Here is a 15,925-nt window from a genome sequence, read left to right as displayed (position 1 = left end):
CAGCTTAAATTCAGATTCATCTCTGCTACATTTCATGTAACCTAACACCAACCATGAATCTCTTCTTCCCCTCCTGTTCTGTTTTTCTCACATCTTTGTCCATGTCTGTTATCTTACAGCAGCTGTACCTTTGGCTAGCAGACACACTGTGTGACAAACTGCACACAGTTTGGGTTTGCTGATATTCGCTGAGATTAAATTACAAAATGTTTCTCCCTTTATGCTCGCTCCTGCAGCAAGGAATTGTGCAATGTTCCAGCCCACTTTAACCCCTGACTATAGCATGATGAATCATGCAAAAAAATTTGAATTATCAAAAGCTTTTGCTTCTTTAATCTCTGTGTATGTGTAAAGCCCCAGTGACAGATACAGCAATAGGATTACTTTTCTGTGTTACTGTTCCCACCATTTAGGCTCAGATCACTCAGATGTTTGAAGGTAGCTGTGAAATAAAAACTTCCCTAAGTTGTCTTAAACCTAAAGTAATGAGCCTGGTTTGAAAATGTGAGGAGTAAAAAGTACAAATATTTGGGTAAAAATGTAGAGTAAAAGTTAACAGCTGAACATAAATACTCAAGTACATGACTAACAAAATAGTTGTACTTCCTACCTCTGCATTATTGAGCATATTCAATTCCATTTTTCGGTTCAGTTTTATTTATATAGAAGGAAATCACAAAAGCAGTCACCTCAAGGTGCTTTATATGGTGAAGGCCCTAAAGTAGTATAATATGGAGAGCAGTACTGATTTAAAGATGTATACGCGATGTTAGGATAATGGCCTACTACTTTGCAAAAATATTTTTTATTCATTGCTCACTGCTCTGTAAAGTTACATTTTAATGCTATTGAAATTCATATTGGTGAAAGGAAATGTAATTTTACTTGCTGTTCTGTCACTCCGTGTTTACAGGGCCAGTCCGTCAGACAGCACTGATGGTGATGGCGGTGAGAAAAAAAGGACGTGCTGTCACGGAGGTCTACCCTGGTGGTTTATTTTTGTTGGCTGGCTGCTGGTGATGGCAACCAGTGTCGTATCAGGCTATTTCACAATGCTGTATGGCTTGAAATTTGGAAAACCGCGCTCCATAAATTGGTTGGTATCCATGGTTATTTCCTTCTTTCAGAGTGTCCTCCTTATTCAGCCGCTGAAGGTGAGAAGAACATTTGTCTGTTATATACATACCCTGATGGTAGTTTAAGATTTCCTGCACAGTTAAAATTTCAGTTACAAAATTTTCTTATAATTTAACATTTCTAATAGAGATCATTTTTTGTAAATTTAAATATTTACTCGAAATAAAACACTGTATTTATTCATGCCTCTCAAAACAGGTGCTTTGTTTTGCAATCTTCTTTGCTCTTGTGATTAAAAAAGTCGACGAGGAAGATTTTCAAAATGTTCAATTTGAAAGAAACCACAGAAATATCGGTAAAATATCAAGAAATACTCTAGAAAGTATACTTTCTTCCTCTTTTGTTTAAGTACTGAACATTTCTTTGGCAACAAACTTCATCCACAGGTGAACAAATGTTTGTGCGCTATGGCAGTGTTTATGAGCCGCCGCCTCATGCAGACGTAGAAAAAATGAGGAGGAACAGGATGCTGGAACAGAAAGCCTTTGCTCTAATCAGGGAGATACTGAGTAAGTAGACACACAAAGAACTGCGAATTAACCTGATTAAAACAAAGTGAAGGAAATCTTCATCAAGGACAGGAACTGCAGAAAAAAAAAAAAAAATTTTGACTACAACTTATCTTCCAGGGATGTTGTAAGTCTGACCTGAAATTAATGCTGGGTTTGAATTAATCCCACTGTATGTTTCAGTCTACATGGGGTTCCTGTGGATGCTGCTGCTGGTGGCACATGGCCAGAGAGATCCAAATGCTTTTTACCTAAACACACACATTACACAAAGCTTCTGTGGAAACGCCCCAGCCACCATGGCAATTCAAGATGTATTCAACTGGGCCAACACATCTCTACTCAGTAACCTCTTCGGACAATATCCAGGTAAATATTCGTCACAAAAATGACAGTCAAACAGGACAGGGCTTCACTTTTATCACTGTTGTAGACGTTGCCAGTTACTGGCCACCTCCTCTAATCGGCAGGTTCAGTAGACTGTTATCAAAGGAATATCGGAGAAATGGTTTTGCAAAGAGCAACAAAAGTCCATACAAGTATGTTATCAGAGTGAAAGTGGAAAGCAATTTGATGACTTTCAACAAGGAGTCATGATTTCTGACCTGAAGCTGTTTATTCTGCTTCACTGTTTAGTTGTGTTCTTACTTTTAAGGGTTAGTGTTGAACTATTTTTAGAACGTTCCAATAGCAGAACATACAGAAGGGATATAACCACATCTACACGAACAGGTGAATTAGCTGATAACACAGAACGTGTATGTTCGATTCGATGGTTTGCAAAAAACAGCTGATTTTTTTTCTCCTGTATCTAACATAATAACAGTGAGATGTTAGTGACAGGTTACTATATGATTATTTCACATTTGCTTTACAATAATATGCTTGACATGCATCAAAGAGCTAGCTTTTCTTCTGCTAATACATTTAGACATACAGAGTGAGACATTTGGCAAAGTCTCTTGTCCCCCTTTTGTTATCTCATAAAAGTTTTAGAAGATGTTTTTGTTTATTAAAGCAGAACACATGAACAGATTAATCCAGCTTTATGTCAAAGCAACTGTTTTGTGTCAAATGTCTTTTCATTAATATCTGTGTATTATTTTAAATATTGTGCCTTAAGTCTTCACTGAGATTGCAGCGATATCAAATATGAACTTTGGTGCAGGAAGTACAGATTATTATTATCTATTATTCTATATTTTCCACCTCTTTTTTACATGTGCCCTTTTACCCCTCAGCCGTTAAAGGTTGGTGGAGTACTGTTGTCATCCTGCCAGGTGGTCAGGCAGGCAGCATGGACACCCGACTTTGTAAACACGATAACTTGAGAACAAGATAAGCTAGGACTTTCGAATTTATACCATAGGTGCATCAACTAAAAGGGTTACACACATTCAGATCTTGAGGTGAAGGTCAGAGGTCTAGTTTTTTTTAATCTTGTCAACACAAGACACATGACAGTTTTCCCAGCTTATGTTAGAGTGCTTTGACTTGAACCTTTTAGCTAAATCTATAAATATATACATGCTACACAAAGGTTTCTCATCCTGAACTGCGATGATCTTTGCAGCTGGGCAGGTGCGTGTAGGTACGACCTAAAAAGACCGTAGCCTACTCAAATGAAAAATAAATGACAACAAGAATGAAATGTAAAATACTGTGTTCCAGGATTCATCACTGATGGAAACTCGAAGCTTCTGGGAAATGCACGTCTTCGTCAACTGAGAGTGAAGAAGAACTCGTGTCAGATTGCAGGCCCCTTGCTAAAGATGGTGCCAGACTGTAGCGCTCCATATTCATGGGAAGCGGAGGACATGGGCTCCTATGGACCCGGCTGGAACACGTCTGTTGGAAATAACATCTCTGCAAGCATTTCCAGTCCCTGGACGTACCAGACAGACTCTCAACTCAGAGCTTATCCCGTCTGGGGAGAATTGGCGCTCTACAGAGGGGGAGGCTTTTCAGTGGAGCTCGGCCCAGATTTACAAACTGCAACCAGGTCTGTACCTTAAGAAAAATCGAAAGACTACCCAAGATGCTCTGTTGTCTGAGAGTTAATAGTCTTCTTAGTTGGTTTTTAAAATGAATATATGGAATATATTAACAGCATTAATTCTTTAATCTTTATCCACAGCACCCTCGACTATCTGTTCAACAATATGTGGTTCGATATGTACACGCGGGCCATCTTTGTTGAGTTCACTGTTTATAATGCAAATGTGAATCTCCTCTGCATTGTCACGCTTTTGCTGGAGTCCCCTGCTGTAGGTAAGGAGAACTGTAATGCATTTAAAGCTTTGTTAAAGAAGACTCTATAGAATGGATAACACATCAGATTTTATTACTTTTCATATGTAACTGCAATCTACATTTATTCCCTTTTTTACACCTTCATACTGAGCACTCCTTCAGCCTATGATTGAGATCACATTAAGCTGTACGCATGTAAGTGAAGTCTTCTCACTGACTTTGCAGGAGCCTTTCAGTTAAACAGTGAAATGCAGAGTGTTCATCTCTACCTGCCAGGTGACGGCCTTTACATCTGCATTATGACCGCTGAGATCATTTATATGCTTTTCATCCTCTATTACATGTTCAATCAGGTAAATACAAACATTAATAATACATAATGTAATGTATTTCCAAATATTGTTATCTATGTATCCAGTTAAATAGACTAACTTCATTTAGCCAATGAGGTTTAAACAAACTAAGACTGGCATCATCATCATTTTTTGGTTTCCTGACCATTATTTTCATAAGAGTGAGCAGTTACTGTTTGTTACCGTGACCGGCAAGAATTAGTCTAACGTGGATTAACTACGAGAGTGTCGTGAGGCTGAACACTCAATGAAGCCACTCTGCATGTTTCTATTAATAATTTTTTATTAAGTCGTTACTGCCTGTTAATCCAGAAGCAATTAGCAGCTAAATCAGAGCATGTCAAATGCTGTGCAGCTCTACTGTACTGTAATTACGAGGAAATTACAAAGTTGATGCTGATGTAATAGCATTAATCTTCTTTGTCATTCGTAATAATCATTTTCCTTTTTAGTGCATCACTGAGTCACATGTTAATCACGTCATTTCACCTCTTTCAGGCTCATTTTGTGATCGTGGGTGTCGACCATTAACTGTAATTTCTGAGCCAATAAGCTCCTATTGTGTGCCCTTTGTTGCAGTCCCTTAAGATTATTATGGTGACATAAGCACACAGCTTATTTTACTGAATCTGTCAAGATGTCATGTAGCTACACCCCCTCTGAAATTCACATATTAAATGAACTACAGTAAGAGCTTTAGACAACATATAATCTCAATTATTAAGAAGCCTAAATATCCATAAATGTGCAGTGCTATTTTTATCTATCTTTGTATTGCTCTCTCATAAAGATTTTTATGGTTAGATAAACAGTATACAGTAAATGCTTATATTTAAAAACCTCTTATGTGAGCACTTGGACTTTCATTAAATATGATCAGATGCTTATTTTCACATGCATTTGGGCATCATGGGACAAATCAGCACTTTTATTTGTGCAAATTATCAACATATGTTTGGTGGTGTTCCTGCTAAAACCTCAACAAATGCATGAGCATGCAGACAACCTCGTGCTGGATTACATAAGAGCTGTTGCTCTCACTTTTTTTCCTGGAAAGGGGAAATTAATGAAGCAGCAGCGCTGGCTTTACTTCAAGAGCAAATGGAACCTTCTGGAGCTTTCTATCATCCTGCTGAGCTGGAGTGCCGTGGCCGCCTTTATCCAGAGGACTCTGATCACGAACCGTGATATAGCATACTACCAAAACCACAACGACAAGTGAGATTAACGTAAAACTCTGCTTTAATTTTAGCTGTTTAACTGCAAAAACATGCCTCTCCCATGCTTGGTGTTATTTGGTGGGTTGTTTTTTTACTCCACATCTTTCCTGTTTTTATAGGTTTGTCAGTTTTTACCAGACAGGCACATCAGAATCACTTTTTCAGTATCTGATGGCTTTCCTGGTCCTGCTCGCCACTTTCAAACTGTGGCACCTGCTTAGACTTAACCCAAAGATGAACATGATCACAGCTGCACTGCAGCGAGCCTGGACCAGCATAAGTGGTCTTCTTCTGATCATTGTGATCATGTTGCTGGCTTATTCTATTGCAGTAAGTATCTGGTTCCTTTGACCAAATCTTTACTCCTCGCAAATAAATAATTTTGTATTTACATGGACAAGAACAAGAACGCTTTTTTTGGTGGTGGTCAGGAGGGTTATTAATTACAGCCTAATCTTAAAAGTAGAGACAGTGTCTGTCTCCTGAATCCAAACTGTAAGCTGGTTCCACTGAAGAGTACTCCGAGGTCTTTAAGATAAGATGGGGAATGCTTATTTAAAACCTTGTATCTGAGGAGAAAACTATAACACTTTGGAAAACTTGAAAAGAGAACTTCTCTCAGATTTAACGGCGCTGCTCAGTCAAAGCAGTTTTCTAAATGTTCTCTAAAGCCTTTAATACAAAGATTTAAAAAAATATCTATTCTGAAAATTAATTAAAAAGATTAAATTATCTTAATAATTTGAGAAAATATGCTTTTTAGTAAAATAAACAATGTTTTAAAAGTCAAGAACTCAACTTTTTGGAAACACAGAAACATTTGACTTTGTCTAATCAATATAATTTAAATTAAAACCATCCAGTAGTTTGATAAATTACATAAAAGTCCAAAACAAAAGGACAGCTGATGCTAATCTTTTCCACTGTGTGCATCAGAGTACTTGAATAGTGATGAGCGTTGACTGGAGAGCCGGGGCAGGTGGTCTTTATTACATTCGTAAATTTAAACTAATTCATTCTGTTATAGTACAGTGTCATTATGCTTTAAACGGTGTGTGAAATACCAATCAAGTAACCTCACTCCATTATCGCCGAGATTATTTAATGAAAATTGAAATCCATGATGGGCAGGAATGATCTCAGCGGTCCTTCTGCTGATCTAATGGTAATTTCTCTCCTTTAGTGTAACGTGATTTATGGCTGGAACCTATCCTCTTATAAAACTTTCATGGATGCTCTCATGACTCTCATCGGTTTGCAGATAGGCATCTTTAACTATGATGAGGTGAGAATGATCGTTTCAGGATTTGCTGTTTTAACAAAGCACACATTAAGTCAACATTTTCTTTTTCTGTCATTTCCAATTTGGTCAGTTAGTTTCAAAGTTGTAATAACATCTAACTGAGGCACTATCTTCTAGGTCCTGGCCAGCAATCCTGTGCTTGGTGGGTTACTCATTGGTTCCTGTATAGTTTTTCTGACATTCGTGGTGCTCAATCTCCTGCTCTCGGTGATCCTCGTGGCATTCAATCAGGAGCAAAAATACCACAAGGTAACAAAAATCAGGATCATTTTTCTGTGTTTTAGTTATCCTCACCATACGATTTTAATCATTCAGTAGCAGTTGAGTAGTTCACTCATTTTAAATGTTACTGAATAACTCAGCTGATATTGTTGCTCTAGAGGAATAAAAGCTGAGCATTACCCCGATGGACTTTTTAACCAGGTTTTTTAAGACAATATTGGCGAGTGAGAGGAAAAGAGGAAAAGAAGTGTACCAGTTTTCAAAATAAATGGGATGAGAGGATCTGTTGTAACTACACAGGGATAAAATTGATCACATAGGAGAGTTGCTGAAACTAGGTTAAGAGGAGAAGTGATCATCAGTGAGCAGCAGTGTGGCTTCATGCCACAAAAAAGCACAGGTGCCTTTTTTTTGCTTCACTGTGTCTTTGTGGATCTAGAGAAATGTATAGATAGGAACTTTGGTTCCTGAAAAGGATAAGCAGAAGCGAATGGATGGATGGATGGATGGAACTTTGGTTCTGACTAAATCAGAGCAGCAAGGAGCTGCCATGAGGAACACCTGAAAAATAGGCCCATAGATGTGAAGGAGGATGTGCAGAGGGTTGATGTGTCACAAGAGCATAGAAGCGATAGGCTGATATGCCAAAAGAAGAAAAAAAGTAAAATTTGCTTATTTTCTATAAACTCTGGTTCCCAGTGTAAAGTGTACCCAGAGAAAAGACGACATGTCCTACAAAAAGCTAATCAGTTGACACTGTCAGTCTGTTCTTGACACTTTTTTTCTGTTGTGTGATGTCTTAAGTTTACTTCGCAAATATCCACATTTTACTCCAGCTGTTTCCAGGCCACAGGCAGTAACCATCTCCCATTTCTTTAAAAATCTAAATGCAACAAAATTTTACTCTGTCATGCACCTCCTAAACACATGGGCAAACTTCATTGAAATTTAAGCTTAAAAGCCAGACGAATGAAGCTCACAAAAACATTACATTCAGGTTTTGAGTGGACGAGAAGCAGACTTCCTTATTATCCAATCAGAAGTCTCTGTGTGTGAGTTTTTAACAGTAAATCAAATACAACCCGTGCTGTAACAGGCAAACCGAAAGGTTGAGGAATTAAAAGTCGAACTCAAAATATAAAACACTAAAGTCATGAAACCAAACTGGAACAGCCACAAATTCCTAACACTTGGCTGTGTCGCTTCCATTTTTATGGGTGTCAGTTATGTAAAAGCAGAGAAGGCAAACGCTTTTGTCGTGTCAGTAAAGTACACATTGATCTCGTAGAGTAATTATTAAGAGAATTTGCTTCTGTGACAGAACATTTATTCATCAGCAGAGACCCGGAAGCTAAAAGAAGACAAAAAAAGTGAAGTCAGTTTAAAAGTATGATTGAGAATGTCTGGAGAAATATATATTTATTATGCTAATTAGCAATAATTCCTGTAAAAGGTTTCCTTGCACTCTAGTTTAAGCTACAATTTGCTGTCCAGACTGTTTGTTGGTATTCGTTAGACAGAAGCAGCTTGCTGTGTGCACCGATGGGATTGGAGATAATGCTGATATTGTCAGGCAGGAGCCGTCTGGCTTGCTATCTGAAAACGCTAAGATAACATTTCTAAAGTTGTCACTTTGTAAGTAAGACAGCCCATATGGTTCCTGAAAACACAACTTAGTCTTTACGCAGAAGTCGAGCACAGCAGCCAGTAGTTTTAGGTAATGACATCAAAGTATCCCATAATCTGTGGGTGCAAGAGTGAATTTTATTATTTCCACTATCGTTCATGTTGTCTGCTTCCTGTCCTTTTGATAGAAATGTGTATTTATCTCAGGAAGAGTACTGACTTCTTATTCAGGAAAGACTGTGAACTCTGCAGCTTCTGCTTAAATGCAGTGAGTTCTGCACTGAAAAAAATGAAATTGGGTGGTTGTTACATTTACAAAAGTCTAACTTGTAATTTGAACAAAATAATTTCATGTTTCTATGGTGAACGTAATTAAATCATGTAGGATCTGCATGAAATTCAACAACTTAATTTGTTCTTGTTGAGATGACATGATAGGATCTAGTAAGAGTCACAAGATCACATGAGATTTCAAACTGCAGGAAAATCGTTGGAGTTATAAGAGGCAGACAACTATAAACACACCATGTGTATGCTATTGCTAATTATTGTGGTTTAACCTGTCAAGGACAAAAACATACAGAAAATTCTGCATCAAGCCTTGAAATCATAGCTTTCCTACTTTTGCTAAACCTGGATTGGTGGCGTAGTGGTTAGTGCTGTGGCCTCCTAGCAAGAAAGTCATGGGTTCAAATCCACAATCTGGCTAGTTTGCAGTGGGTTCCCTCTGAGTACTCTGGTTTCCTCCCACAGTTACCCATAAGTGTGAATGTGAGTGCAAATGGTTGTTTGTCTCTATGTAATAGACTGGTGAGCTGTCCAAAGTGTACCCTCCTCTTACCCTATCACTTCTCGGTTATGCCCCTGCAACCCAGATAAAGATAGAAGGGTGGAAGTTGTTGTAAATCCATTCACTTCTTATGTTAACCAGACTCTAGACGTTGTTGAACATACAACAAGTAGTATTGGGATAAAAGTTAGTGAATAGTGTTGGAATAAAGTGACAAAATTGTGAAGGATTAAAATATTCCAAGAGCTCATCTTACTTCATCTAAACAGGTTTCAATCATGTTTTATCGACACAAAATGCACAGGTTTATTGAATATGAATAAGTTGTGTTGATTTAATTTAGTTGTTTAAGTTTCTGCCAAAGCAAAACAATTGTATGCAACCACTGTCCACTACTGAATCCGACATGTTCTTTTTTTAAGTGCAATGTTACATAACTGCAATTATTCAGATTAACTCAGGGCACTTTGGAGGGTTGTGAAAGTTTTTAATGATCTATTTCACTGGTGGCAATTAAGAGACATTACATAATTCAGTAGTCAGTGATACTTGTTTGCACAGTTTATCTCAGACAGCTAAAAGAATAAAATAAAATCTTTCACTAAGGATGCCAGGTTAAAAATATTCTGCAGAATAAAAAGCAGCAGAATCAAACTGACCAAAAATTGCCTCCAGACCAGCAGGCTGTTTCTGCCAGTTTGGTTTTGACCTGAGGTGTAATTCTCAGTGTTAGTTAAAGCATTCTGCATTCAGACAGTGTCCATTCTGTTAACTTTTAATGGTTTTCTAAGTCGCTGGGTGGGACTCCTAAACAGGAGTCACAGCAACAGTTCACTTCCAGCATGGTTTATTTATTTATTTCTATTTTTCAAATAAATGCTTTTACAAAGGGAAAACATTGATGTAAGTGAGGAAGCACAGCGGTTTTATTGTTGTCCTCTGAGGAAAAGTTTGTGGAAAAAAGTAACCATAGGAGCTGAACTGTACACCCACATTTTAGGATTTGTATTTCAAACTTGCACGAATATGTGCAAATGGTCAAAAGAGCATTGCCATCTGCAGTTCTTTATTATGGATTTTGAATCTGTGCTTTCTTACCCAGCCTTCTGAAGAGGAGGAGATTGTCGACCTGATGCTGATGAAAATCTGCAGTTTTTTTGGCATCAAACGTAAACATGCAAAAGACACCCGGGAGTCCGACGTGAGCGGCGGCTGTGGCTTGGTCCAAAATAACAGCAGAAATATCTTCAACACTTCTTCTCCTGATGCCAACATTTTTCAGATGTCTGACAAATACGTAAACCTCTAAGGACGTACTGTACTTTTATTCCATGGCGTTATCTCCTATCCTTTGCTTTTTTCCCTCTTGGCAGGTCAGAGCATGCTGCACTGTTTTGTGAATATGTGTAATAGCTTATCATAACACACAGAAATACATTATGTGTTGAGATAAATAAGATATTTAGAGCATGTTGGACTCAGTGTCGTTTTCTTTGCAACGATGATACTCAGGTTGCCAAAAACATAAGAACTATATGGATATTTCATACATATATTGTAAGTATATAGTTTGTATGTGTCTCGTAATCATATAATCAATGTTTCAGCTTTAAAATAAAGAGAAAAATGCATTCATGTGTGTGATTCATGTGTTTGTTTCTAATAACCACTGTTATTAATTTAATATCCCCCAAACAGCTTTGATTTTTCTAAAACACGCTGTCCTTGCAGGTCGAGCTTACTGAAACTGGTTTGTTCATACAGTATTCACAGACACTGCAAAATAGATTTTCAAGCACTTTTGAGATATTTAAATTCCAACCACTTTTCATGAACCTAACCAAAAAGTTTTTGGTGCATAAAACTAACCAGTAAATTCAAGGTAACATAAATTAGACAAATCAGCAAAGCAAAAGTCTCAAATGTAACATAAGCTGCAGGGTTCTCCTGCACGGTCAACAAGACTCAACTTCCACTCAGCCACAACAGCATTAACAAGCCAAACTCAGGCAAAGATCATTTTAATATTCAACTCAGAGCTGCTAAACATGGTTCAGGTCCGTCTATCAGGTCCATCCTCTATTCTTTTTCCATATGAGGGTGCTTTGTCACGCTGACCCAGAAAAGAGGAAGTATGTTTCTGCAGTGTCACTAAGTCAGAAACATTAACAGATGTGTGTGAGTTAAAATGTACTAGAGCGTGTGCTTTGAGCCACTGTAGACGTCAGGTTCTGTCTGAGAGACACAATGTCGAATTCTCAGCGTATAAGAGCACACTCGATCATGCAGCAGCGAACAGCGCAGAGGTCGTGACAGTTTCTGGTGGTTTTGAAAGTCAAGCATAAGAACATGCTGAGCACCCTTGAACATTATGAAAAATGAAAGTTAATAGGATTACCTTCTGACAATAAGCTTACACAGTGTAAAGACAGCTGTTCACGAGGACTTTATAACCAACATTTTGAGAACCCCAAAGTGTACATCAAAGAAAAAATCTCAGCAATTACTTTCTGAAAATAAAACTGCAATACTCTGGAAATCACGCAGGGCTGTGCAGGTCACATTCATAGATGAAGTCTAGGTCTATTATATGGCAATTTCTGCCTCTGTTGGTATCCTACAATCATCCTGGGTCCAGTAACTAAAGCAATTCAAATCAGTTCTCAATTTTCTGTCATCTCAAGGGACTTAGTGCACATAGTAAGGTCAAAACCTTACACATGTCTGTAGCGAACAGGGAGTGGGCCCAGGACTCAAAATCTCAGCTTTATTTATGTCGGCAAAAACAGTAGAGAAGACAACAGCAAACAGTTACTGGGCAGGATAGGAACTGACTGCCGAAAACTACTGACAGACCCCCCACACAAAGAGACAAAACACAACAACAAGCAGAGGGAGATGCAGACAATACATGATTAAGTGATGTGGAGACGCATGGGAACACAGCTGAACTGAATCATAAATAATTAGACGGGAGACTACCAAATTAGAACAGGAAGTAACACATGCACACACACACTTAGACTTGGACTAAGACATATGAACTTGATACTGGGACTAAACAGACATGGAGACATGACAGACTGGGGAGACAAAAACACAAAACACTGGTAGAACCAGGGAACCAGAAGGCAGAAACTACAGATGTGTTAACTTGATACGTCAGGGAACGTGGACAGCCATGGAGACAGAGCAGAGACCAGACAGACACAGGAACACGACTGCAGACACCGAAGGTACACAAACACAGAGACACAGAGGACAGGACACGGACACAAGGCAGAGACAGACCAGACCCGAAGTCCAGAACAAACAAAACAAATTAAAATGAAATGTTTAAAATAAGAAAATGTAACCACTGTAACAAATAATATGAGCACATTTTGAAGCTGAAAAGAGGAGTACGTTGCAAAAAAAAAAAAGAAGCTGGGACTGAGGCAGCAAAAGGCTGGAAAAGTAAAAGTAGTGTGACTTAGAGTAACTGGCAACAGGTCAGGACTGAGTATAAAAAGAGTCTCTGAGAGACAAAGATTCCTGTGAGATTTTCACCAATCTGCAAAAAACTGTCAACAAACTGTGGAACAATTTCCGAATAATGGACCTCAACATGAAATTGGAAAGACTTTGAATATCTCATCATCTGCAGTTCATAATATCATCAAAAGATTCCAGAAATTCCAAATTTAAAGATTATAGATTCCCAAATAATAATGATCATAATAAAGTTTACCAGGTACAGAGAAAAAGATGACAGCGAGTGGAAAGTATAAATTATTGGACTAACATGGCACAGTTAACACAGTAGTAGAAGAAGTGAGTGGCATGGAGGAGATGAGAGGCGCTCACTGCACTCCTTGAACATCTGGATACAAAGCAGCATAGCTAACAGATGGTTTAGGGTCACGTTTCATCAAGAAGGAAAGGTTTAAGCATAATGGCAGAGAGGAACCTCGTTCCACGGGAGAAGAGGAAGCAGAGAGACGAGGAAGATGAAGAGAAGCTAATATTAGCTAATATTAGCATCAAGGTCATCGCTGTCAGCTCAAGGCAAACGTGACCCCTGACCAGCCAATCAGTTTTCTATCCTGTGCAACAATTGCTGTGTCACCTCCAGAAATGCACGAGTGCTATGTAAATCAGAAGTTTCTTCGTTTTGCTGTGTGGCCATGTGTGATGCATACATAAAGTGATGAAGAATCCCAAAAAACTTGAAGTGTGATGTTTGTAGTGTGTGTGATGTGTGAGCGCGAGAAACCAAATGTCATAGGTAATGAGTCATGATTGTATATGCAAATGCAGTAGCCAGCTGGTGTTTAAACTCAGTTGGTTCTGAAGCTTTCTCTTTTTTGTATTGCAGCAGTTTCAGTTAACACAATCCTTGTTCAACATTCATAAGCTCCAACTCAGACTTCATGCAAAAGGTGAAAATCAGACATGTGGAATCACAGAGTGGATCACAGGGATACACTGCAGTTCATAATTAGTAGGATTTTTTCTTACACAAAGTCTTTTATTTTGAGATTTGTTTTAGTGAGAGTGGCATTTCTCATTATGCACTTAAACTTATATTCCCATTAAAGAAAAATTATACAACTGATTTTGTCTATTAGAGTCTTAGAAAAGGAATACAATTTGTCAGGTTAGGATAAAGCTGCTTAATATCAGTCATGTCAAATCCAGCAATAAGATATAGAAGAACAAGACAAGCCCACTGCTTGAACACCTGAATTGAGACTAGAGGTTAAATTACAGCAAGAGTGCTCCTGAAATGTATTTAAGGAGCGCTAGAACATAAATGAGGGTACTTTGTGAGGGTCTAAAACACATATTTTTTGCTCATATTAAACAGGCTTATGCTCTCTCAGACAGCTTTACAAGTGAGAAGCCTAAATATAATTCAGTTCTTTCTAAAAATACTGTACATGATGCATCAGCGATGACTGCGATTTTAATTCTCTAAAAGGCAACATTTGTTTAGAAAGAAGCTAATGAAGTCACTGCTACTGAGCACAAAAACCAGCTCTTTATTTGTTAGGTGGACTACAGAAATAATGAGCAGGGAGGGTTTTTGGTTTGGTTTGTTTTTTGATAAATAACAGGTGCATCACACTTTGTGGTCTCCTTCCATGTGTTATTATGTTATTTCATTTCAAGCTTGGCACTGTCTTTTTTAAGGCATACCTTTATAAGTAATCACAGCACAGATTAAGCCTTCCTGATGGCACGGTGGTGCAGCGGTTGGCACCGCCACCTCACAGCATGGAAGTTCTGTGTTCAGATCCAGTCTGGGACCACTTTGTGTGCAGTCTGTATATTTTTCCCCAACTGGATGTGTTACAGTAGGTTAAATGGAGTTTCTAAACTGACTGTAGATGCAGTTCTCTGTCTCTTTGTGTTATCCCAGGTGTGCCCAGCCTCTCATCCTATAACATCTAGAATATACTCCAACCTTCCTGCAACCCTGAATTGGATAAGCAGAAGAAAACATATGGATGGGTAGGTCATTATTTTATGTTTTTCAGTGTTGTATGCAATGAGAATGCACTAACAACAATATAACATTCTTAATCTTTTTAGAAACTTTTTAAGCTTTTTTTTAACTTACATCAACATCTGTTTGAAGTCCTTTTAGTGTGCTGCAAAGATACCCTTACTACACTTTCCAGCAAACAACCGTTTTTGTATGCAAATCATTTATTATCCTTTTATCAATTAGAAGAAAATAATGCAAACTAAAATCCTCCACTTCTGGAAGAGTATGAATCTTGTGGAAAAATAATCCACCAAGAGATGCAATCGAACTCATCAGCTGTCAGTTTGAAGACAGCTTCTTGCAAACCAGTCAATGCAATGGTATGGTTTCCCAGAGGTTTTACAACAATACTGTTTTCTTTGTACAAGGCGGCCTCACTTTTGTACGTGGACACACTGACAAGTCCTGCTCGTTGTCTAATAATTTTGAATTTGCCTGCAGGTGGAGGTGTAATCAGGCTCCTTCGCGCCACTCGTGCTTCCCCAATTTTGCTCAGTGCTAACATTCCTGTTGTTTTCTAGTGATTCCTGTATGGTTGTAGAGCACACTCCTTGCAAGACCCACTTACCTGTTTCTATCAAGCTGGTGTGTCCTCTGGAAGATTCTGACCAACAGGCAGGTGAGTCACCTCTGAATCACCAACTGGCAAGTGAGTCACCTCTCTGAATCACCTGCCTGTCTACTCTCCATCAATCCACCATTAAAATCCTTCCAAGTAATCTGCACCATTAAGCAATTGTGGACACCAAACTTGGACTGGACTAATTCTCTTACTTGCCCTCTCAAGATATCTGACAATTTCCCTCATTGTGATTCCCTTTGAACTATAAAGTTTAATGATCTTGAGTCCTGCTTTAGAGTCTGAAGCTGTTGCCTTTCAAATCTATGGCACAATCTGACACTTTGGACCTGTTTAGTACCAGGTGTTTAAACAACCCTGATCATCATTTAATTGTCATAAAGGGGTGGACATTCTGAC

The 15,925-nt window shown here is 38.4% G+C and overlaps 1 protein-coding gene across 1 annotated transcript in view; it reads left to right on the top strand.

The window, feature by feature from the left end:
• LOC134646383 (polycystin-1-like protein 2) overlaps positions 1-10,722 on the top strand; it is a 54,200-nt gene extending 43,478 nt beyond the window's left edge. The window contains exons 27-38 of the mRNA XM_063500264.1: positions 962-1,154; positions 1,336-1,432; positions 1,524-1,646; positions 1,830-2,015; positions 3,318-3,648; positions 3,784-3,917; positions 4,125-4,252; positions 5,310-5,470; positions 5,592-5,802; positions 6,656-6,757; positions 6,893-7,024; positions 10,516-10,722. Of these exons, the coding sequence (XP_063356334.1) occupies positions 962-1,154; positions 1,336-1,432; positions 1,524-1,646; positions 1,830-2,015; positions 3,318-3,648; positions 3,784-3,917; positions 4,125-4,252; positions 5,310-5,470; positions 5,592-5,802; positions 6,656-6,757; positions 6,893-7,024; positions 10,516-10,722 (2,005 nt within the window). The remainder of the gene's footprint in view (positions 1-961; positions 1,155-1,335; positions 1,433-1,523; positions 1,647-1,829; positions 2,016-3,317; positions 3,649-3,783; positions 3,918-4,124; positions 4,253-5,309; positions 5,471-5,591; positions 5,803-6,655; positions 6,758-6,892; positions 7,025-10,515) is intronic.
• Positions 10,723-15,925: the final 5,203 nt, after the last annotated feature.

This window comes from Pelmatolapia mariae, linkage group LG16_19 (assembly GCF_036321145.2).
Source record: "Pelmatolapia mariae isolate MD_Pm_ZW linkage group LG16_19, Pm_UMD_F_2, whole genome shotgun sequence".
Taxonomy (NCBI): domain Eukaryota; kingdom Metazoa; phylum Chordata; class Actinopteri; order Cichliformes; family Cichlidae; genus Pelmatolapia; species Pelmatolapia mariae.
This window is presented reverse-complemented; position numbering and strand designations above follow the sequence as displayed.